The 22,096-nt window shown below is 46.7% G+C and overlaps 1 protein-coding gene across 1 annotated transcript; it reads left to right on the forward strand.

The window, feature by feature from the left end:
• The first annotated feature begins 6,530 nt into the window (after nt 1–6,530).
• Nucleotides 6,531–18,345, forward strand: Ykt6 (YKT6 v-SNARE homolog). Its single transcript, XM_051200506.1, has 7 exons — nt 6,531–6,770; nt 9,854–9,936; nt 12,129–12,229; nt 13,168–13,272; nt 13,526–13,591; nt 15,321–15,422; nt 16,556–18,345. Exons 1-7 carry the CDS (start codon nt 6,667–6,669, stop codon nt 16,589–16,591), a joined length of 597 nt encoding a protein of 198 aa, XP_051056463.1. The 5' UTR covers nt 6,531–6,666; the 3' UTR covers nt 16,592–18,345.
• Nucleotides 18,346–22,096: the final 3,751 nt, after the last annotated feature.

Below are 22,096 nucleotides of genomic sequence, written 5' to 3' on the forward strand. Positions count from 1 at the left end.
CAGCCTGGCCATGTATACTGGGGACTGCTAGGAGCTTCTTGCAGCTTCCCCTTCCTCCTGTTGTAAAATCTGAACTGGATAGTAGGCCTGAGCCACACAAGCCGGGCTGGGTCCACACTGCTAGAACAGAGGCCCATGTGACTGTGCGTGTTTGTAGCCCAGGGTATCACTGCACTCTCACCATCACAGCCCAAATATCCCTGGTGGAGCTGGCCTCCACAGTGGCAAGACCTAGGCGGTGGAGCTGGAGGCCAGGGCGCTGACTGAGAGTTCAATCCGCGCCAGTGGTCTGGAGCAAAAGGCAGCTTGTGACCCGGAACTCTGAGGTCTCCTGGGCAGTTCTGCGGTTCTCACTTATAGTCCTTCTCAGTCAGGCCTGGCCTTTTTCAGTGTGGCTAGTGACTATTTTATTGAATGAGGTGGCTGCCAACCCTGACCTGAGCCACTATTGTTCTGACACTGAACAGGGGAGTGAGCAGGAATGGCTGGTAGACCTTTCTAGACACTGTATTTTGAAATCAACTTCCACTGACAGTTTCAGAGTTTTTCAGTTTCCAGGAAGGCCAGGATAGAAATCTTGGCATTTTGCCTGAGTAAATATGTATGAGTGTTGGTCACTGACGGTTTGTAGAAGCAAACCTCTGGTTCAAAGGGTGTATGAATCTTACATTTTTGGCAGCTAGGATCACATGACATTTTCAAGTGGATTTATCCATCTATTAATACTTCTGCCAACATTAGGAGTTTGGCTATATTGTTGGCAATCATTGAGAAGTTAAGTCTTTATGGTTTTTCTGTCTTCTCATTGCTGTTTGAACTGTGAAGTGTTGGCTGTCTTCTTATATGTCTATTGATTCTTGTGTTTCTCCTTTGTGGTGTGTGTGTGTGTGTGTGTGTGTGTGTGTGTGTGTGTGTGTAGTGAGTACAGGTGCCTACAAAGGCCAGTTGTATAAGATCCCCTAGAGCTGGAGTTTTGAGCAGTTGTGAGGACCTGATGTGGGTGCTGGGAACTGAACTCAGGGCCCCATGGAAGAGCACTGAGCCATCTCTCCAGTCCCAGTATTTCCTCTTTTACAAGTATTTATTAGCATGTGTATTACGTGTACAAAGTGATGGGTTCATAATGGCATGTTCATTCAAGTGTATCTTTTTGACTATTCACACACACACAACCATCCTCCCCTCCCTCAGCTTGCTAGGCCTCTGGATTTCTTCTTTTAAGGGTTTCTTGTTCAAAAACTATGTTGTTATTGACCTGCTTCCTACTCATTGCTGTGGGAACAAATTTTTATATCACATCTAAAACATCTAATAGTCTTTTGTTTACCAAGTGTTGTATTTCACAGTTTGCTGCTAAATATACAACTTGACTACGAGTGTCTTGCATCATACATAAATATCCACTTACATGAATTCCAACCTCTTCTTATCTGAGGGATTAAGGTTTTGTTAAAGAAAGCCTTTCCATTCCCAAATTGTAAAAACTAACAATGTTCTTCTATCTTTCAGTCTAATCTTTTACTTTTATTTTCAAGTTTTTGAAATAAAAGGATAATTATGGTATTGCCCCCTTCTCTCTTCTCTTCAATTCCTTTCATGCCCCTCTCCCCACCTGGTGCCCTCTCTAACCCATGACCTTTTGTCTTCGTTACTGCTATCTGTTTATACATAGATGTGCATAAATATATAACTACAACCTGTTCGGTCTGGTTACTGCTACTCTGTGTATATGATTTCAGGGCTGACCACTTGGATAACCAACTGGGGGCTCATAAAGGGGGAGACGACTTCTCCTGTTCTCAGCATTCCTTAGCTGCTTGTAGTTCTTTGTTTATGGGTGGGGGTCCCCTGAGATTCCCCTCTTCCATGTAAGCATGTCTATTGGTGCTGTACTTGCTCAGGTCTTGTTTAGGCAGCCATACTGTTGAGGTATCACGGGTAAAGCTTCGTCATCATTTCTAAGAGACACAATCTCACAGCAAGTCCCCGCCAACTTTCCAAACCACCCATTTAACAAACCCACTTGCCTTTGCGCCTGTTAGGAGATCCAGCATTCTGGTGGCATCCCTCGTGTTCTGGCTGCTCCTCTAACACTCTTACTACTCTCACACATCCTAGGGCAGCTTTTTTGTGTGCAGTGTGAGGCAGGAGCCCTCTGGATGGCCTGTGTCGGTGTGGTGAGGTTTGGTCTGGTGCAGCAGTAGTTGTTTCTTGACTAGCTCAGGATTGGGCCAGTCAGGCCATGAGGACCAGTGGCATCCATAGCCCACAGTACTGTTTCCCTGTAAGGACTCTTCCTGTGTGTGACTGTTGCTATGGATACTGCCAGGCTTAGCTTGTTGTGCCTAGCTCCAAAGGCATGCCTCATTTTCTTGCCTTTCCTCTGTATACACCTGTCCACAGGTGGGACCCACACCTGCTGAGGCTGAGGGAAGTCGCTGCAGGCTGTGGAACAGGAGTAACCCTGCAGGCTCTTCTGCCTGCTCCCTTCCACTTTGTGCATAGTGCTGAGCCACAGCCATCAAGTATCACGAATAGCACAAGCAAGCTGCCTGCATGACCAGGATTCCCATTTCAAATGGCTGGCATTTGTCCAGAACATTTAGTCCTCAGCCAGCGAAGGCTGTCTCTAGGGCAAATATAGCTTCGGGAAAGCCCCTGCAGGGAAGGCAGTCTGCAAATCCCTGACTCACTGACTCGGAAAGCTCCTACTTGTTTCGCTTGGTTGTGCCTTCCTTGGCTGTGATCCCTTCTTGCCCAAGTGCAATCTTATCCCTGACATAGCCAGTGGCATAAATAAAAATTTAAGGCAGACCATGTCTATCTTCCCTGTTGCCTAGAGAACCCAGTGGAAACTGGGACATCCCAGTGAAGGGTCATGGGAGTCATGTTCCTAGGGCCAGGGTCTGCTGGGGATTTGCATCGGTTATCAAATCCATGCACAGAGGGTACAGATTTGTGCAGGGATGAAACAAGTAGAGGAGACTTGCTTAGCATGAACGAGGACCTGGCTTTTCTATCCCTAACGCTAAAGTATGTATATAACTGATTTCATGGAAGTCTCACCACACAGGTAATCCCTTTCAATGTCCCCTTAGTTTTTTAGGGCCTCTGCTGTGTTGCTGGGATAAGCATCTTTTGTGAGCTGGGCAAAGCTTTAGAGGCAGGTGGGCCATTGCCTTATCCACTGGGCCAATGCCCAGGACCTGGGCCTTTGGTCATGCAAACTGTTATTCTAAATATGTTTGCAGAGGGGCTTTTAAAAAATTAGGATCTGGAAAGATACCTTAGTGGTTAAGAGCACTAGCTGCTATTGCAGAGGTCCTGAGTTTGGTTCCCAGCACCTACATGGCAGCTAATAAACACCTGTAATTCTAATTCCAGGGAATTTAATGATCAGATGCCTTCTTCTGGCTTCCATGGGCTCAATGAATACACATGGCACATGCATATATATGCAAGAATAACAAGCCATGTGGTGGTATCAAAGCCAGACAGTGGTGCACATCTTTAATCCAAGCACTTGGGAGGCAGAGGCAGGCAGATCTCAGTGAGTTCCAGGCCAGCCTGGTGTACAAAGTGAATTCTAGAACAGCCAGAACTGTTGCACAGAGACACTCTGTCTCAAAACACCAAAAAGGAAAAAGGAAGAGGAAGAAGAAGAAATTCATACATCAAAAAATAAATCTTAAAATTTTTATTATAAATACATATTTCCTACAATATTATTAGTACGTGTTAGTATGCATGCATACGTGTTGAGTATTCAGAAGGTTGGCATGTATATTACTGTGTGTATGTGGAGGTAAGGGGACAACTTGTGGGCCTTGGTTCTCTCGTTCTACCACGTGGGTACTGAGGATCAAACTCAGGTCATCCGGCTTGGCAGCAGATGCCTTTTCCCCACTGAGCTAACTCTCCTGCCCTGTAAAGGGGCTTTTCTTCAACATCTCAGAACTCACGGGAAAACCAGACACAAGAGCTGAACCATCCCACAGCTGTGAGGGTGTGAGGCTGTGCTTACCATCTCAGTGATTCACCTTTCCGAGCTTTTCTCTCCCCACGTTCCTGGGTTTCCTGAACCACTACAAGGACAGTGCAGGAATGTCTAGACACTCTTCATTTGGATTCCTTAAATCTTCTTTACTGTATTTGCTTTGTCTTTGTGATGAATAACCTTGGTTGTGAACTTGACCGCATCTGGAATCAACTAAAACACAAGCTACTGGGTGCTCCTGTGAGGGATTTTCTTGGGCAGATTAAATGAAGCAGAAAGACCCACCCTAAATTTGTGCAGCACATGCTGGTGGTAATCCAAATAGAAGGAGGAAACTTTGCTTCTACTCTGTTGCTGTAGCATTCCTTCACCTATATTAGAACCAAATTCTTAGGGATTCAAATGTAGGCCAAAGACCAATGTCTCCAGGCATACTGGCTGGCTTTGTGTTTCAACTTGACACAAGCTATAGTCATTGGAGGGGAAGAAGTCTCACTTGAGGAAATGCCTCCATGAGGTCCAGCTGCAAGGCATTTTCGAAATTAGTGATCAATATGGGAGGGCCCAGCCCATGGTGAGTTTGCAATCCTTGGGCTGAAGAGATGCCTCAGAAATTAAGAGCACAGACTGCTCTTCCAGAGATCCTGAGTTCCATTCCTAGCAACCACATGGTGGCTCACAACCTTCTATAAAATGAGATCTGATGCCCTCTTCTGGCATGCACCTAGACAGAACACTGCATACATAATAAATAAATAAATAAATAAATAAATAAATAAATAAGTCTTTAAAGGGGGGAGGGCTGAGCAAGCCATGGGAAGCAAGCCAATAAGTAGCAGCGCTCCTTCATGGCCTCTGCATCAGCTCCTGCCCTGTTTGAGTTCCTGTCTTTGGCTTCCTTCAGTGATGAACAGTGTAAGCCAAATAAACCCTTTCCTCCCCAACTTGCTTTTTGGTCATGGTGTTTCATCACAGCAACAGAAATCCTAACTAAATCACCAAGAATCCTCCAAACTTTCAGCACTAGATTCAATCTGCTGAGACATCCAGTCTCATGGACTGAGCACCCACCAGATTCTTGGCCTTTCCAGTGTGAGACAGTTACTGTTGCACTACTTATACAGAATTCTGAAGGCAATCTAATAAATCATCTTTTAATATATGTATATTTATTCTATCAGTTCTATTCCTTTAGAGGACCCTAATACAATCATATATGGCCTAATACACACACATACCAATATATGCATGTATATAGACATACATATATGTAGATATACCAACATGTAGGTATACATATTATATATGCATATGAACTCTTCATGAGTAAGTTGTATAAATGATGTTCATTTATTTCTACTCATAGAACCATACATTTTCTTTTATGACTTGAGAAGTGACTGAAAGCAAGAAATGAAAATACAGTGCTATTATCTAATCAATAGATCTTGTTCAGATCTTAGCCTGCCTTTAAATCTCTGCTTCCAACAGCCTGTGGGGGTACCTTCAACCTATCATGAGCTCTCTTTGTTGTTGTTATTGAGCATAGATAATGCAAATAATCATCGTTGTTAAACATCTGCAATGAGTAGGGCTTGGAATGTTATACTTTATCATCTTTAGCAACATGTCTACAAAAAAGGCTATTTTTCAAGTTTAACAGATGGTGAGGGGAACTCTCTCACTTTTGTGGAATGGAAGTACTGGGGCTGAATTCAAGTTGGGTAAGAGCTAGAGAAGGAGTGGAAGTCAATTATTCTTTGCAATAGATTAACAAGCTTGGCTTGGGAAATTTGCATACGATCAGATGGGACTTCCTGGGGCCAAGGAAGGCTGAATAAAGTCAGAGAAGGGTGGGAAGAGAGCCAAGAATGGAAGGAGTTTGAGCGTCTTGGGGTTCACGGTTACTAGCCATTTTCCTAAATCTCTTTCTGCAAAGTGGTTACCACCCACTCACTGTCCTCCTGGTCATTTTGTATAATTTTAGGTGAAGCGATTTTTTTTTTTTTTTTTTTTTTTTTTTTTTACAGAAACGGTTCTCACCTGCCGCCTGTAGAGCCAGGCGAATGAGGCCGGATGACAGCATCTGGCCGCGTGGCTTGACGAACAAGTGTGCCCATACGAGGGGTCGCTGGGCCTTGCCACAGCCAGTGACGTTTTTGATGTTTATTACTGCAATGGAGGGATTGAGGTAATTTCCTTTAGTCCCCTGTTTTGGGGATACGCAGGGAAGAGGGTTGGTTAGCCTGGCGCTTACATGTAAGGTGTACCGAGGAGTAGAGCGTAGGGACAGGCGTGGGTTGCTGCTCTAGCCCGATGGAGGTAAAAGCGACGGCGCGGCACAGCACTGTCTAGGACCGCCAGGCAGGGTGCACGCGACAGCCCGGAAAAGAACACACAACCAACGCACTGCCACGCAGGCGGAGACCGACGGTCCCGGCAGCGACCTCGCCTCTCAGCTGCACGCACGCGCACGCGCGTACTCTGTCCTCCGTCCTCCGTTGAGCGTCAAGCGCAACCCTCGACCGGAACCGGAAGTGGACCCCCAAGCTAGGAGGAAGAAGCCGGCGCGGCCCCGTCAGCAGCCGGCTGCGGCTGTTGTGAAGGACGGTGGCCGCGCTCCCGTGAGCGGGTCTGGGGCCCAGCCGGCGGCCTGAAGGTGCGGCGCCATGAAGCTGTACAGCCTCAGCGTGCTTTACAAAAGCGAGCCCAAAGCGGTGCTGCTCAAAGCCGCGTACGATGTGTCTTCCTTCAGTTTCTTCCAGAGGTCCAGGTGAGTGGGCCGGGCGGGCGCTGGTGACTGGACCGGGAGGCCTGGGGTCGGGGCTGGGTCCTGGAGGCCGGGGAGCCGGGTCTCTGTAGGGGGAGCACAGCCACGGCCTCGGGCAGCGGGTTGTGCCTGAGGAGTCTTCAGCATTCCTGGTAAAGGGCTCTGCCATCTCACAGTATTGTCCTGTTACAGAAAGATTAGAAGGATACTTGAAAATCGTGCGGATTACCAGGTTCACTGCCGAATGTTGTGAAGTAGGATAGCGAGACCCAGAAATAAGTACTTTGATAACCACCTCGCACCCACTGATTTAACCAGAGTGTTTGGTATCAGTCAGTGGTTCTCAATCTTCCTCACGCCGCGACCCCTTAATACAGTTCCCCATCATAAAAGTATTTTCCTTGCGTTTTCATAACTGTAGCTTTTCTACTGTGGTAAATAGGAATGTAAGTATTTTTGTAAATAGAGGGTTGCCAAAGGGGTCGCGACACACATGTTGAGAACCGCTGTTCAGAGAGCCCTTTCCAACAATCCACATAAGCTGTATGGAGGTATTCCTTTTATGACTGAAGTCACTGATTTCTCAAGGTTTGGGTGTTGGGCACAGCTAGAAGTCAACCTCATATTCTGGTTCTTAGTGTTTAGGCCCTGGGCATCAGAAAGGGTCCACGCTTCTGGTATGGAAGGAAGCATTGAATTTGTAGGGCTTCCTGGCTTTCAGAGGGTTCTGAGTGCTTTAATTGAGAGTGCCGCAGACACCCAGCCCATTTGTGGGAGTGGACAGAGCGACACAGACATCAAAGGAGAAGGACCCAACAGGATGGGACCTGTGGTCATTTTGTCTCAAAGTTAGGGGGAAGCCTGCCTTTTTGGGTTCTGTCTCGGATCTTGACCATTCTAAGACTCCATATAAGTGGAATCAAATAGTATTTGTCTTCTTATGTCTTACTGATTTTACTCAGTAGAGTGGCCTCAAGGTTCAGACACCAAAGATTTCTTCCTTTTAAAGTGTATACAATATTGAGTTTTATATGAATACTGTTTTGCTTATTCGTCTATCTGCTGATGGATACGAGTTGCTGCATATTGAGGCCCTGAATAAAGTTTGCAAAGGGTTGGAAGATACCTGGGGAATTAGCTCATTCAGGACAGTGCTTCCTACCTGAGGGCCTGAGTCTGGTACCATACATGCTGGGTGTCGTGGCACGTGCTTGTACTTCCAAAGCTGGGGAGGTAGAGACTAGATGATGGGGTTCGGGCATAATGACTGGTTCTCTGGCTTAGCCTATGCCATGAGCTCCAAGCCAGCCTCATCTAAGGTGGATGGCCTCTGAGGAATGATGCCATGTGTGCATACGCACCTGCACATAGGTGTGCACCCACATGGATGCACATAGAGACCCAGCTCAGTTCTGTGGTGTATATTCCCAGAAGTGGGATTGTGTCATCTCTTGGCTCCTTCCCATTTCTTCCTGCTTCTCTACTTTATGTTCCCTGGCCTCTGTTCTGTGCTTGATGTTGTTTTCCTCTGATGGAACCTTTGGTGCCAACTTGGCTCTAGATATTTTAATCTTTCCCCCTTCATATTTATATGAAAGATTGGCGTAGCATCCTCTGCACCACTCACTTATTCTTTCAAATGACTAGCAGTGACACAGACAGATACATGTTCTGGTTCAGTGAGACCCCTCACTTTCATCTTTCAATAGTCTCTCACAATTAATGCACTTCTTCCTAATACATGACTGTACCCCTGCTCTAAATATTGTCGTTTTAGTTTTATTGCAAAGGCTTTTTTGAGGATTTAAGAAAAAATTTAAAGAATTTGTGTGTGTGTGTGTGATATGTATGCGTGTGATTATTTGACCATGCCATTTCCTCATGATAATAATTGTGTATTGTGTGCCAGGCAAGGTACCAGGTACTTTTAATATATTAACTCATTTTAACTATCACACCAGACTTGATTTTACTACCGAGGTCAACACAGCCTGATACTTAGTAAGACTTGAAATCTCAGAGTTAGATCTTCAGATATTGAAGTTAAGAATCCTGTACTGCAAGGTATGGTGGTGCTCACTTTTAATCCCAGCACTCAAGAGACAGAGGCAGGAGGACCTCTCAGCTTGGTCTTGTGTAAGAATTTCAGGACAGCCAGGGCTACATAGACCCTGCCTCAAAAACCCCACAAACAACCCTGTACTGATGGCCCTGGCTGCCCTTTATCGTGCATCTGCAGTTGAAGGTTTCTCATCTCGCCTCTGGCTGGACCATCTCCTGAAATTCTTCCATCCTGGCCAGGTCTACACCTCTCTTTTGGGCCCATGACAAACATCTGTTGCAGCTTTATGAGCTACGTCCACTTCTTGTCTTGACTAAGCTGTTTCTTTCCATTCCTTCCACAGTGCTCTGGGCATCAGCAGACCTGACCAGGCTGTCTCTGTGTGTAGGTCTGTGGCATTCCCAGCCAGCATCTGTCCTGTGGGCATGGCACCAACTGGGGTGCTTTTGCCTGACTGTTTTTGCCACTAGTGTTTTTCTAGAGCAGTGTGTAGCTATCCTGCTTCTGGGAAGCTAGTAAAGGAGCTGCTTTCTTCTTTGCCACTATTCCCAAGCATGTTGGTTTTTTAGAAAATTTTAGTCAACATTTTTATTTCCTGTGTGTGTATGTGTGGGTATGAGCACATCATGGGATGCTTATGGAGGTCAGAGAACAACTTGTCATTTCTCTCCTTCCTCCATGTGGGTTTCAGGGATCAAACTCAGGTGGTCAGGCTTGACTGTAGGTGCTTGTATCCGAAGAGCCAAATCACTGGACCCCAAGTCATGTTTCCATTGAAATGTTAATTGACTGTAGCCTAAAGAAAATACCCTAGCTATCTGGAAGTGCACAGACATGACTTGAATGGTGGTATATGCATTTATGTTCATTTACAATGTGTTTATTATTGTTTCTAAGGTTAGGAGGGAATAAAATAAAACCAAGAGGCAATGAATGTCTCCTTAACTTAGAGCCTCAGAGGTCTCCATGTGTTGGCAGCAGTGTGACTTGAAAGAAGGTTATAAATATGTGTTGTGTTTCCTAGTGTTCAGGAATTCATGGCCTTTACAAGTCAACTGATTGTGGAACGATCGGCAAAAGGCAGCAGAGCCTCTGTCAAGGAACAAGGTAAGGGCACTCACACCCCTGAGTGCTGGCCTGGCTGTCACACTGCAGATGGATTGTGCACTGTGCTGCTACCTGCACCAAACGATCGTTCCCAGACTATGATCTGCTGCTGCCCTGTTTTCTCTCCTTGCTTCTCTTATTTATACAGAGTTCTGAACCCAATGTTGAAGTCCAAGCTCACTCTACAAAACTTGCTATGCAACTGCACTTGCCCAGTTTGCACTCAGTAAAGATTGCACTCAGCCTGACAGGCTTGGGCCATGAGCAGCCTCCCATTCTACCTCTCCTCTCCAAGTTGCAGATGCTTTAAAAGAGGGTTTCTAGCTAGCTTGATTTCTTTCTTTCTTTCTTTCTTTCTTTCTTTCTTTCTTTCTTTTTTTTTTTTTTTTTTTTTTTTTTTTTGAGCAGAATATTTCATAATTTAGGTTTTGGATATCAGTTTTGGGTGTATGTTTTAGACTCACATTTTACAGACAAATTTGAAGTTACATGAATTTCATCAGGCATAGACAAAGACAACTGTACTGCCTGGTTCTGTGTGTCAACACACAAATTATAGAGAGGAAGGAGCCTCAGCTGAGGAAATATCTCCTTGAGCTCCAGCTGTAAGGCATTTTCTCATTCAGTGATCAATAGGGGCGGGCCCAACCCATGGTGGGCTGGTTATCCTGGGTTCTATAAAAAGGTGGGCTGAGTAAGCCATGGGAAGCAAGCCAGTAAGCACCCCTCCATGGCCTCTGCATCAGCTCCTGCCTCCAGGTTCCAGCCCTGCTTGAGTTCCTGTCCTGATTTCCTCCAATCATGGACTTTGATCTGGAACTAGATCAAACCAGATGAACCCTTTCTCCCCAGCTTTCTTTTTGCTCATGGTGTTTCATTGTAGCAATAGAAACCCCGACTAAGACAGTGACCTCACATAGATGGTAGTTCTAAGATTGATTCCTGAACCGATGATAGAGTCATAGACACAGATGCTGACCATATTTCTCCATGAAGAGTGTCTGTGCAGTGACTATCACAGCAGTGAAAAGGGCTCTGCTCACACTGGCAAGCTTCTCAGTTTCTATGGAAACTGACTCCATGTTTGGTTCTTTCTTATTTGATAATATATACAAAATAAGATGATAATTCTCCATCTCACCTCCTCTCCGGTTTTGTTTTTCTCTGCCCATGTCTGATTCCTGGAACTTAAAATCCTTTCCTCTTTTGTTTTTCTTTCTGTTTAATATTGGAATCTTCTGGGTCAGATCCTTAGAACAAGGAGGTCGTTATTTGTAAGCTCTCATCCTTGGTTCACTTATCCTGGGATGTGGTTAGACATTTCATCTCTGAAACCTTTGAAAGTGATGAAAACCAACAATCCTGTAGATTATGGTTGTTTTTGCAGAGGCCTTTCTAGAAACTATACCCTTTCATCATATGACAGCTTTAATGCAGTAACACTAGAGACCTCAGCCAGGGGTGGTTACTTGTTTTCTAGACAGTTCCTCTTAGCCACCCACCACAGGCTGAAGTAGGTCAAACCATGCCTTATCCCAGGAGATTGAAGCTCTAGGAGGTAACTTTCTGCTTCTCAGGCCACTCTGAAGATTTTTTTTTTTTTTTTTTTTTTTTTTTTTTGGCGGGGAGGGAGACTGGGTTTCTCTGTAGCTTTGGAGCCTGTCCTGGAACTAGCTCTGTAGACCATGCTTGCCTCAAACTCAGAGATCTGCCTGCTCTGCCTCCCAAGTGCTGGGATTAAAGGCATGCACCACCACTGCCTGGCTCATGAAGAAATTATTTTAAGAAAGTAGAAGCAGCTTATCTTGCCTTGTGTACCCTCAATTTAGGAACAGCACAGAGCCTCAGAGGGCCATGAATTGCCAAGGCTTAGCCTGAGCTAAAGGCAGTGATCTGGAATTGTTCTGAGGGACATGCATCTGGTGTGTTTTCCATCCCTGGCAGCTCATTTGATCTTGTTACACACATAGTCTCAGGGAGCCTAGGGTATTAGTTAGCTCCTAGGTATCTCCCATAGAACTGTGGTACAGAGCCTTCAGTAGGATCACTCAGCGCAGTTGAGTTCAAAGTAGATTCAGATTGGCTTTGTCTGACCTAGAAAGCAGGAGCCAGCATTGTGAGATGCATTGGCACATTCAGAAGAGTCTAGCCCTCATGTCAGAAGCCACATGTGAGGTCTCTTATCTCCTTAGAGTATCTTTGCCATGTCTACGTCCGGAGTGACAGTCTTGCAGGTGTGGTCATTGCTGACAGCGAATACCCTTCCAGAGTGGCCTTTACCTTGCTGGAGAAGGTGAGTGTGTTTAGACCAGGATGACAAGTATGACACATGGTAGACCAAGTACCTGAAGCACAAGGGTGATTGGTCCAGAGGCCACATTTTCAGCCATCACCTCCACCCAAACCAGGAGACATTTGAATCCCTACCTGTATATATTTCCTCCTTGGTGCTAACTCCGCCCTTCATGTGCTTGGTGCTGGCTCCTGTCACTGGGTTGCATTATGTTGTCTCTGGAATAGAACACAGCTGCCACCCTCTCCCTTTTGCTTTTGCTGAAGGTTCCTTGTTCTTGTTGCTCTTGCAGGCAGTTACTGTAGCTCTCTGGTGTAGGTCAGTGGCTTAATGGAATTAACTGTTTCTTTGTTTTTGAGACAGGGACTTACTAGTAGCTCTGTTTTGCCTGGAACTCATTATGTAGACCAGGTTCAACCTCAGATTCAGAGTTCTACCTGTCTCTGCCTCCTGAGTACTGAGGTTAAAGTCATGTGCCATTCTTACCCACTCTATGGCATTTAATACCTAATAACTTCTAATTATGAACTTTGAGGCAAAAACTCCCTTGTCTTATTCCTCACAGCATTAAAACACTTCTAGGCACATGAAATTTGGTGGTTGCTTACGTCCAAAGAACCTAGCTCACTTTCTTGAAGAATTACTTGGAAAGCTAGAGGGCTATTTTAAAACTAGTGTAAAATGAGAATACTTTTATCATTCTCCAGGTGAAGTTTACCCTAGACTGGGCACACTTTACTTTTGTTTCTAGACTACTTAGGATGTGTAAACATTTGAAAAACTGAACTTGAATCAAGACTGTTCTTTTGCCATTAGATGTCCTCGTACCTGGGGGGCCTGGGAGCATCATTTGGGATGAGTGCTGGTGGTGAAATTGGGTCACCAAAGATGCTGGTGAGCATGGGTGGGAGATATGTTGCATATGCTTTGTTTTGCAGGTACTAGATGAATTCTCCAAGCAGGTGGATAGGATAGACTGGCCAGTAGGGTCACCAGCTACAATCCAGTACACAGCCCTGGATGGTCACCTTAGTAGATACCAGGTGAGTTTAAAGAAGTGAGCTCTAGAGACTGTCCAGACATGCTATGACCATGACAGTTCAAGGCCTGTGCAAGGAGAGCCATCTGTTTGGACAATGTAGAGAAATACCTTTAGACTTAGAAATCTAGCTCTAGACAGGCTTTTAAGTTCTCTGCTCTGTGCCTTTGTTATTGTGAGTGTTGGTTCAGCTTCCTTAGTTCGAGTTTGTTTATAGGTCACTCCGTTCTTAGTCTTGTTTTTGTTTTGGTTCCTAGAACCCCCGAGAAGCTGATCCCATGAGTAAAGTACAAGCCGAACTGGATGAGACCAAAATCATTCTGGTAAGCAAGAAGGTGGAGAGCAGGCATGAGGACCAAAGGACGAAGGGTGTGTCACTGACCATACACAGTCCGTTCTTATTTTAATGATAGTCACACTGCCTCTCCACCAGCTTCATCAGACTCTCTGTTCACATGACCCCATCTTAGTTCACAGCACCCTCTACTTGAGGAGATCAACCTGGGAATCAGTGATCCCAGTGTAAGCTGCTTGGTGAGCATTCTGCCAGTGAGCTATAGTCTAAGCCTTCAGCTAACATTTCATGTTACATGAATTGCTCAGCTGTGTACAGGAATAAAGCACAATTTACTAACTCCTCAATTGATACCATTTCAAACAAGTTGTACAGCTGCCTGGCAGTGGCTGTCTAGGCAAGGAGATGGGCTGCTCTTCATTATGAGCCAGGCAGCAGGACCTCTGCTCTTGTGGGGCCTCCGTCTCTTCTTGTTTCCCCAAGCAGAGACTGCAGTGCTGACAGACTAAAGCTCAATTCAGGGACTCATGCTTCCTGTCATGGTGCTGTCAGTAGGAATGTAATCTGTTGTGTATATGATTTGTATTTGTAATTCTAAGTTTTGAAGGACCTGTATTTTAAAATGACAGAAAGTAGTTGAAATTTAATGTTATTTAATCCAGAATATACAAAATCTTTCCATCGTATGTTCAGAATAAAAAATTCACTATTTCTTTTTATAACTTTTTCTTTATTTTTTATTTTATATATAAGGATATTTTTGTCTGCATGTAATGCCTGGATGCTATATTTGTGCAGTGCCCTTGGATGCCAGAAGGCATTTGATCCTTTGGAACTGGAGTTAGAGATGGTTATGAACTGCCATGTGTGTGCTGGGAATTGAACCCAGGTCCTCTGGAAGAACAGCCAGTGCTCTTAACCACTGAGCCATCTCTCCAGTCACACTAATGAAGTGTTTTGCATACTGAGCCTGACTCTCTGAAATCTGTTGTGTTTGCATTTGCAGCATATATTAGGACTTGTCTCACCTCGAGTGCCTGGTAGCTCCTGGGTCAGGTGATACTGCTTTTTCACTTTATTAGTTTCCCGTGGCTGCTAAGAAGTAGCCATAAACTGTATGACTCCAAACAATAGAAATACGTTCTCTCTCAGGAGGCTGGAAGTTCGATATTGTTGTTGAGTCAGGCTGGTTTCTTGTTGGGGCCATGTGAATAATGTCTGCTCTATGCCGTTCCCCGGTTTCTAATTGCTGCTTGCAGTGCTTGCTGTTCCTTAGTTTCTCTGTGTGTCTGCATTTCTGTTTTTATGCAGATGCTAGTTAAGGAAATTGGGCCACCGTAATCCAGCATCACCACATCCTAAACTGATGACACTTGCCAAGACCTTATTTCCAAATGAGGTTACATTCAGAGGTTCTGTGTGGATGTGACTTTTGGATAGACACTATCCATCTTAGTACACTCGTGTAGTACTGGTATATGTCTTTCTGTTCATATAGAAACCTCTGCACAGGCACACAAGTACAAATACAAGCTTTCTAGAGCAGTGCTTTCTGAATCTGTGCTGGGAAAGCTCCTAGGCCCTGTACTATTGACTTGACTGGAGATATCTTCTGGGACTGTCTCCCGGTGCTTGTTGGTGTCTGTTGGGTAGGGGTCCAGAGGAGGTAGTTCTTACCATTCAGCATCTATAAGGTCCTGTTGTCAGTAGCCACTTAACTGAGCAGAGCCAAGAGTTCTCTCCTCTCTTTTGTCTAGCATAACACCATGGAGTCTTTGTTAGAGCGAGGTGAGAAGCTTGATGACTTGGTATCCAAATCGGAAGTACTGGGAACACAGTCAAAAGCCTTCTATAAAACTGTGAGTAGCGCTGCCTGTCCTTCCTGGGTCTCCCCTCCCAGGTGCCATTGCAGCTTGTTTCTCTGGCCCTCTCTTTAATCAAGATTGGATTTGGGTACCACTCCTTGGGATGTGGGAGCCTAAAGCAAGTGCTTCAGCTCCAGTGATTGGCAGCTTACACTCAGGCATTCTTCTACTAGACTAAGGCTGTGCCTGGCTGGCTTCAGAGCCAGCACCACCTTCCCATTCTGATTCCTCCGTTGGCAGAGCAGTTAGGCATTAGTGTTTAAGATGGCAGCAGCTCACCTTTGTAAATGCATTAGTTGTCTAATGCATTTCCCTCTCATTGGCAGGGCTCCTCCTGCTGACTGAGTTTCTCTGCAGGCATTACTTAAATTTGTAGTTGTGAACATTGTGTTGTTTTGTTTAATGTGCATAGGTGTTTTTTGCTTGCATGTATGTATATATACCACATGAATGCCTGGTGCCTATAGATGCCAGAAAAGAACATAGAATTCCTTGAAACTGGTGTTAGAGATGGTTATGAGCTGCCATGTGGGTGATGGGAATTGAACCTTGATCCTTGGAAGAGCAGCCAGTGCTCCTAATTGCTGAACCATCTCCTCAGCCCCTGCATTGTATTCGTGGCCCATTGTGGGACAGTGGTGGAGATGAGTCTGCCTTTGCATATTTACGTTGAGTTACATAACTGGTGGGGTTAGGAGGGTGGCATTTGATTAGAAAGTAAGAACAGGTATAATATCAACCCCTACAAACATGAGCCAGAACTGTGTTTCTTCTCTGAAAGACCATTCTCCAGAAACACCATCAGGATGGTCTGATAGCACTGTGATACTCAGCCAGCCCAGTTCCCATTATTGCTTCTTTTGCTTACACATGGTCCAACAGCAGGAACTTCATCAGTTTATTGAGAGTATTAGTGGGGTGTGAAAAGACGTAAGGAGCCCAGCCTAGCCTTAGAAACAGTGTCACTGTGGGCAGCTTTCTTTGAAGCCTTGAAGGCCATCCCTGTAGTTGGTTTTGCTTTCTCTGCTGTTTCAGTGGAGCTCCATCTCCTGTACCCTCCAGCCCTTCTCAGCCCTCTTTAGACCTCCTCCTTGGCACCCTTCATCCCCTTTTTTTCTTCTTTTGAGGCCCGGAAACAAAACTCATGCTGTGCAATCATGTGATGTAGCCCCCGAGGCAGGCGCTGGATCGTCATGTCACATCAGAACCACGGCCCCTGGAGAAGAAGCGATGCCCCAGAAGATCTGCAGCCAGGCAGACCGGCTGTTTTTATTTTGAAGTTCTCAAGAGGAATGGAAGGGTGACTTAAGGGTGGGAACATTGATGTTCATATGTGTGGTTGTGACTTTGGGAAAGAACTTGAGGTCTTCAAAGATGTAATGTTGGGAAAAATGAAACATAAACTAAGTGGCTCTTATAGGTGCTGAAGGGCTTATTCTCAGCCAACCCTGGAAGGCTCTGTGGGAGAGAATCTTTCCTGATCCTTGGTATGACTTACGATTTCATTTGTGCATTAACGATATTAACTCTCCAGTGAATGGGGTGGGGGAGGGGGGGTCTCGGGTGATAGGGCTGGGGTAGGCAAAGTTTGAACACTCCAGAATTCTACTCTCTTGCACTGTGGGGGTTGGGGGAAGCTCACCATGACCATCATCAGGACTGTAAAAGGCAGTGGTCACTGGGTCTCTGTTTGGCTTGCTTGTCTGCTAGAATTGGCATCTGCCAGGGACAGGGCCCATCCTAAATATCTTCATCCGGTACCACAAATAGGACTTGTGGGAGGTACTTAGACTGGGATGAGAAGGGCAAGGTTTGAAGTTGTGATTTTTTTCAGCCAGCAGACTGTTCACACTGGGGCTGTTCTGGTGTTGGGAGGGTCAGCTGGGAGTGTCCATCTTCAGGGGCAGAAGCAGACACAGGTGCCCTCAGCTGTCCAGTGTGGAGGCACACTCACCTTGACTTGCAGGCAGACTTTGGACATCAAGATCAAAGTAGTGGGTGCTGGTTTTATCTCTGTGTCTACAAGGCTGTCTTGGCAACTGCTTAGGGCCTGTGTGTTTGAACAAGTCATTCCTGTGGGTACCAGGAGAGATTCCAGCAGCCCGAAGATTCCCAGTAGCCGCCTGTGGTCTTTCCAGCTCTGGCCTACAATTCCTTCCCCAGTCAGAGACAGCTGCAGGGTAGGGCATGTAGAAGGGTTGGTCTGAGCTGGCACCCACTGCCAGCCCAGTCTGGTGAGCCCAGGATGTGCTGGGTCCCACATTGCCTCTTCATGTTCTGCTGTGCAAAGTGTATATCATATCATGGGATCCTGTCTCCCCAGAAGCGACTGCTGGGATGCTAGCCTCTGTGAGTTTTGAATCAGAGTTGTCTTAACTCTGATGGTCTCTGCCCTGAGCCTGTTGAACTACCCCCAGTGTGCCCATATAGGGAGGGGAATGTCTACTGTGGCTTCCAAAATTCTTACTTGTTGGTATATCTGCCTATTTCTCTGGGTACTGCTAGCCAAAGGGCTCAGGCTCCCACTGGAGTGGCCTGCCCATATAATTTCCCTGCTTCCACAGACCTCTCCATCCCAGGGCCCCTGAACAGCATGGATCCAATCTGTTGCTGGCACTTGAGGTGGAATAAAGGACCTGGAGTGCTGCCTGTTTTTCTTCTTTTTCTGGAGGGTGCTGGGGAAGAGTGGGGGTTGGTAGAGGTAGACATTTGTGGGAAAGATACAACCTTTGCCCAGTCACAGCTGTCCTACAGGGTATCACTCACCCTGCATTGGATTGAGTTGCCATGTGTTTCCCATCCTCCCTCCATTGTATTCTAATGTTAAATCACTTGACAAAAGTGTATTTTAATAATGCCTAATTTCTCTGTTTTGTTTGAAGGTTTCTGTCTAAATAAAATTGTCTTTTGAAATTCAGTACTGTCCTGTGTTTATTTTTAGCTTCAGGGAAACCTCTGTCCCCATTCCAGCCAGGGGTGGGAGATACCAGGTACTTTGATCCTTCAGGTACTAGGATCCTGCCCCTGATAAACTTCCAGGCCTTTCTGGTTGGACTCCTATTTCCTTATTTGCTTTTAGCCAGGTGAGGGTGCTCTGGAGTAGCCTTGCCATCTCAGAGTCCAGTTCTCTGCACACTGGAGAACTTGCCTGGGAGAGCTGCCTCTAGCAATAGAGCACTGGGAAGGAGGCTTTATTTTGCCCAAGGTTCCCATTTGCCTCAGGCTGGCTCCAAACCACCTAGCTTTTCTGGATCTTTGGGTACTCCTGACCCTAGGGAGGAGGTGCACAGCTAAGTAGCTAACTTGTGAGGGTCAGGATGGGAATATTCAATCTGGAGTATGGTTTTGAGTTTTGAAATGGCCCCAGTGGCTAGCAATTAGTGGCCTGAGGTATCTATAGCCTCTGCCTCAGCAGGTCAACTAGGCCTGCTTTCAACTTGTACTTGATGTCCTTGTCAGAGACCCTTCTGCCTGGCTTGGGTAAGCAGCCTTGAAGCCAGTGGCCACCTTTTCCTGATCTGTGGACCTGGTAGAGTTCAGAGTAACCTGAACCTCCTTGGGGTGACATGCCTAAAGGAACTTTGCTCAAGTAAGTGCTATTTAAAATGATGAATGAAATGCTCCTCAAGAGTGTCCTTCTCACCTGTAGTACTCAGCCCCATACGGATGGTTAATCCTGGATACTGCCTTGAAAACCTTGTCAGAACTGCCCAGCTGTCCATCATCCACAGAAAGGCCTCAGGAATAATGCATGCTGGAGGTTCATGCCAGGCAGCTTGTGGCCTTCCTGAGGGAGGTCTGGCCTGGAAACACTCCTCCGATTACAGCTGATAGGTGACTGGAACCCTAGATAGAGGGCCCATTGCTGCTGCACCTGTGGACACTGGCCTAGATTCTTTGTATTAGCTCTAAAGACCTACTGCCGGCCTGCCCGTATACCTAAGGGTACCTCACTTTGGGGGCTACACCCATAGAGACCACGAGGTAAACATCAATGGCCTCCTTTATAAAGTGTGGGTGTTTAGAAACAAATGCTTATGATGATAACAAAAATAATGCTTAAGATGGAAGAGGCAGTTGTGAGTGGTGGCCAGTTCTGGACCCCTTGAGCCTGGAGGTATAAGGGCTCATCTTTGAAGATTTGAGCAAAGCTTGAAGACAGGACAGGACCAAACACAGACTACAGGGAAAGATTTGCCCTATGCTTAGGCTGGAGGTGCAGGGGAAAGCCTGGGGAGGGAAACTCTCTGCTTTGCAGCCAGGACAAAGTTGGCCCAGGGACCCTAGCACCTGGCCATGGTCTTGGCTGTCTTTGTCCTGACTCTTGGAGTCCCTTTGCTTTTGGTTAAGATCCCTGACTTGGAGCCAGGTGTTGGTGGTGTGCACCTTTAATATTAGCACTCAGAAGGCAGAGACAGGTGGATCTCTGTGAGTTCCAGGACAACCTCCAAAGCAATACAGAGAAACCCTGTCTCGAAAAACCAACCCTCCTCTGTCCCCGGAAAAAAAAATCTCTAACTTGGGCTCCAGGTTGAGCCTCTCTGTGAAGCCTCTTGACACTACCCATAATGGCTACTATGCAAATGCCGTGCTGTACGCATAACCCATGGGAACAGAGTTGGGGGTTACTTAACACATGACTTAATGTCTACAACAATCAGCATATCGAACAGGAAGGTCATTAAAGGAACTCAAGAGGACACTTGAATCTTGGACCTGGGGCCCCTGCACAGTGACTGCCATGGCCACCCCTCTGGTGACTGGGATGATGGGCAAGGAGAGGGCTTTGGGGCTGGAAACACTAAGGAATAAAGAGAAGGCTATGTCTTATTGATCACTTAGGAACCCCTGCCCTTCCACCCTGACCACGTCTAGGCTTGGAAGCGGTGGGTCTGTTTGGTCAAGCAGGGAATTGACAGGGCCCAATATAAAGCACTCAGCTGTAACTTTAAGCAGATGGTCCTTTTTTTTTGTTTTGTTTTTTTATTTGCAGTTTCCCGAGACAGAACAAAAGAAGAATAAGTTTTGTACACCTACAAGGCTCAGAAAGAAAAGACAATGGAACTCAGCAAAAAGAGAAGAGGGAGGGCCACCAGTACTGCAGGCAGCGACACTCTGCAGCACTGGCTGGCGGCCAACACCACCACCCGCGAACACCTAGCCAGCAGAGCAGGAGTGATCTGCTCTTTAGAGGGTCATGCAAAAGAATTGTCCCCCAGGAAAAAAAAATCCCCAAATAATCCCAGACAGGCAGCTTTGTGGAGATAACAAGGTGGGTGGGGAGAGGAAAGGAGACCCCAGGATGCCAGGGTGGCTGGTCACAGGGCCACTCCATGGCCTCAGGCCACCAAGTGGAGCCTGGCAGGTGTTTACCCTGTGTCCATGGGTAGGAGACAGCTGTCCTGGGCACAGTGTGGATGAAAGGTGGTATCCACTGAGTGTCTGTAGGTGGACAGTCCCCTTGGAGTTTAGGATCCTGTGTCCCATTCCCCACTTCAGGCCCCTCCCCTGGCTTGATTTGAAATAGAAGATAAAGAAAATCCTGGTTGAAAATGATGTGGACTTAGAGTGGGCAGCACTGGGGTGGAGGCCCTTGGACTATTTCAATCAAAGCTCCTCACCACCCCCACTCAACCTGGCTTCATACCTTTCTCCCTGGCCTGACTCCACAGTGCTTCTAGCCTTGTGATCCTCCCGGTCACCAAGGGCCAGGGCCACCCACAATAGGCAGCTGGCACCTAGGAGCACCACTGGGCCCTGGAGGTGTCACACTGTCCTAATGGACCCTTCCTCCACCCACCAGTATCTAGGCCCCACAAATCTCTACCCCCAGCCTGCCTTCTCTCCAGGCTGTCTCTGGCCCCCTGGAAGGGCTTCACACAACACAGCCTCTGCCCTTCCATGTGCCTTTGGCTGGCTCATGCTCTGGCTTCTGCTCAAGGCCCAGGTTAGGAAAGCAATGTCTACTTCATCAAACACCTATGCGGACCTGCCTTGCCCCAGAGCCTAACCCCCACCTTCTGGCCCTTCCTTACCACATTCTGTATCATTCAACCAAGACCGAGCACCCAGACTCCAGGCTCAATGGGCAAACACCCCAGATGCAGCCTGGCTTGTTCCCAGCATCCGCCCAGTATTTCAGGTCCTCAGCCCTTGGGAGGGTTTGCTGCCAACTTCACAGAAAGGAACTGCCCAGACCAGGAGTGGGCCACTGTTGCTTTGTTGCTGGTGGCAGGGAAGGGACAAGTGCCCCAAACAGGAAGGAGGCCATCCTCTGGCCCAGTCCTTTCTTCATAGCTAGGCGGTTGGCACTGCATGCCTTCTTAACCAGCCCTTGCCAGGCAGGAGGCCTGGAGGCAAGATATGGTACCTCCATGCTTCCCTCCCCAAAGAACCAGAGCTGACAGCCCAAGTTCTTCTCTGATGACCTTGAGGACTTCTCCCACACACTCCATGGGGCAAAGGTAGGTCCTTGGCTAGAGGAGCACCCACCCAGCCCTTCACGGGATGAGGGACGGTAGGGAAAGCAGGAACAGCAGCAACTCTCAGGCACAACTAGCAGGAAAGGAGGCAGCCCCCAGCCCTTCCCAAGACACCTGACACCACAACAGCCAGGTTAGCATGTGGGGGCCCATGCATGAGAGGAAGGATGGAAGGATGCAGACCCC

Source organism: Phodopus roborovskii, unplaced genomic scaffold, assembly GCF_943737965.1.
Source record: "Phodopus roborovskii unplaced genomic scaffold, PHOROB, whole genome shotgun sequence".
Taxonomy (NCBI): Eukaryota; Metazoa; Chordata; class Mammalia; order Rodentia; family Cricetidae; genus Phodopus; species Phodopus roborovskii.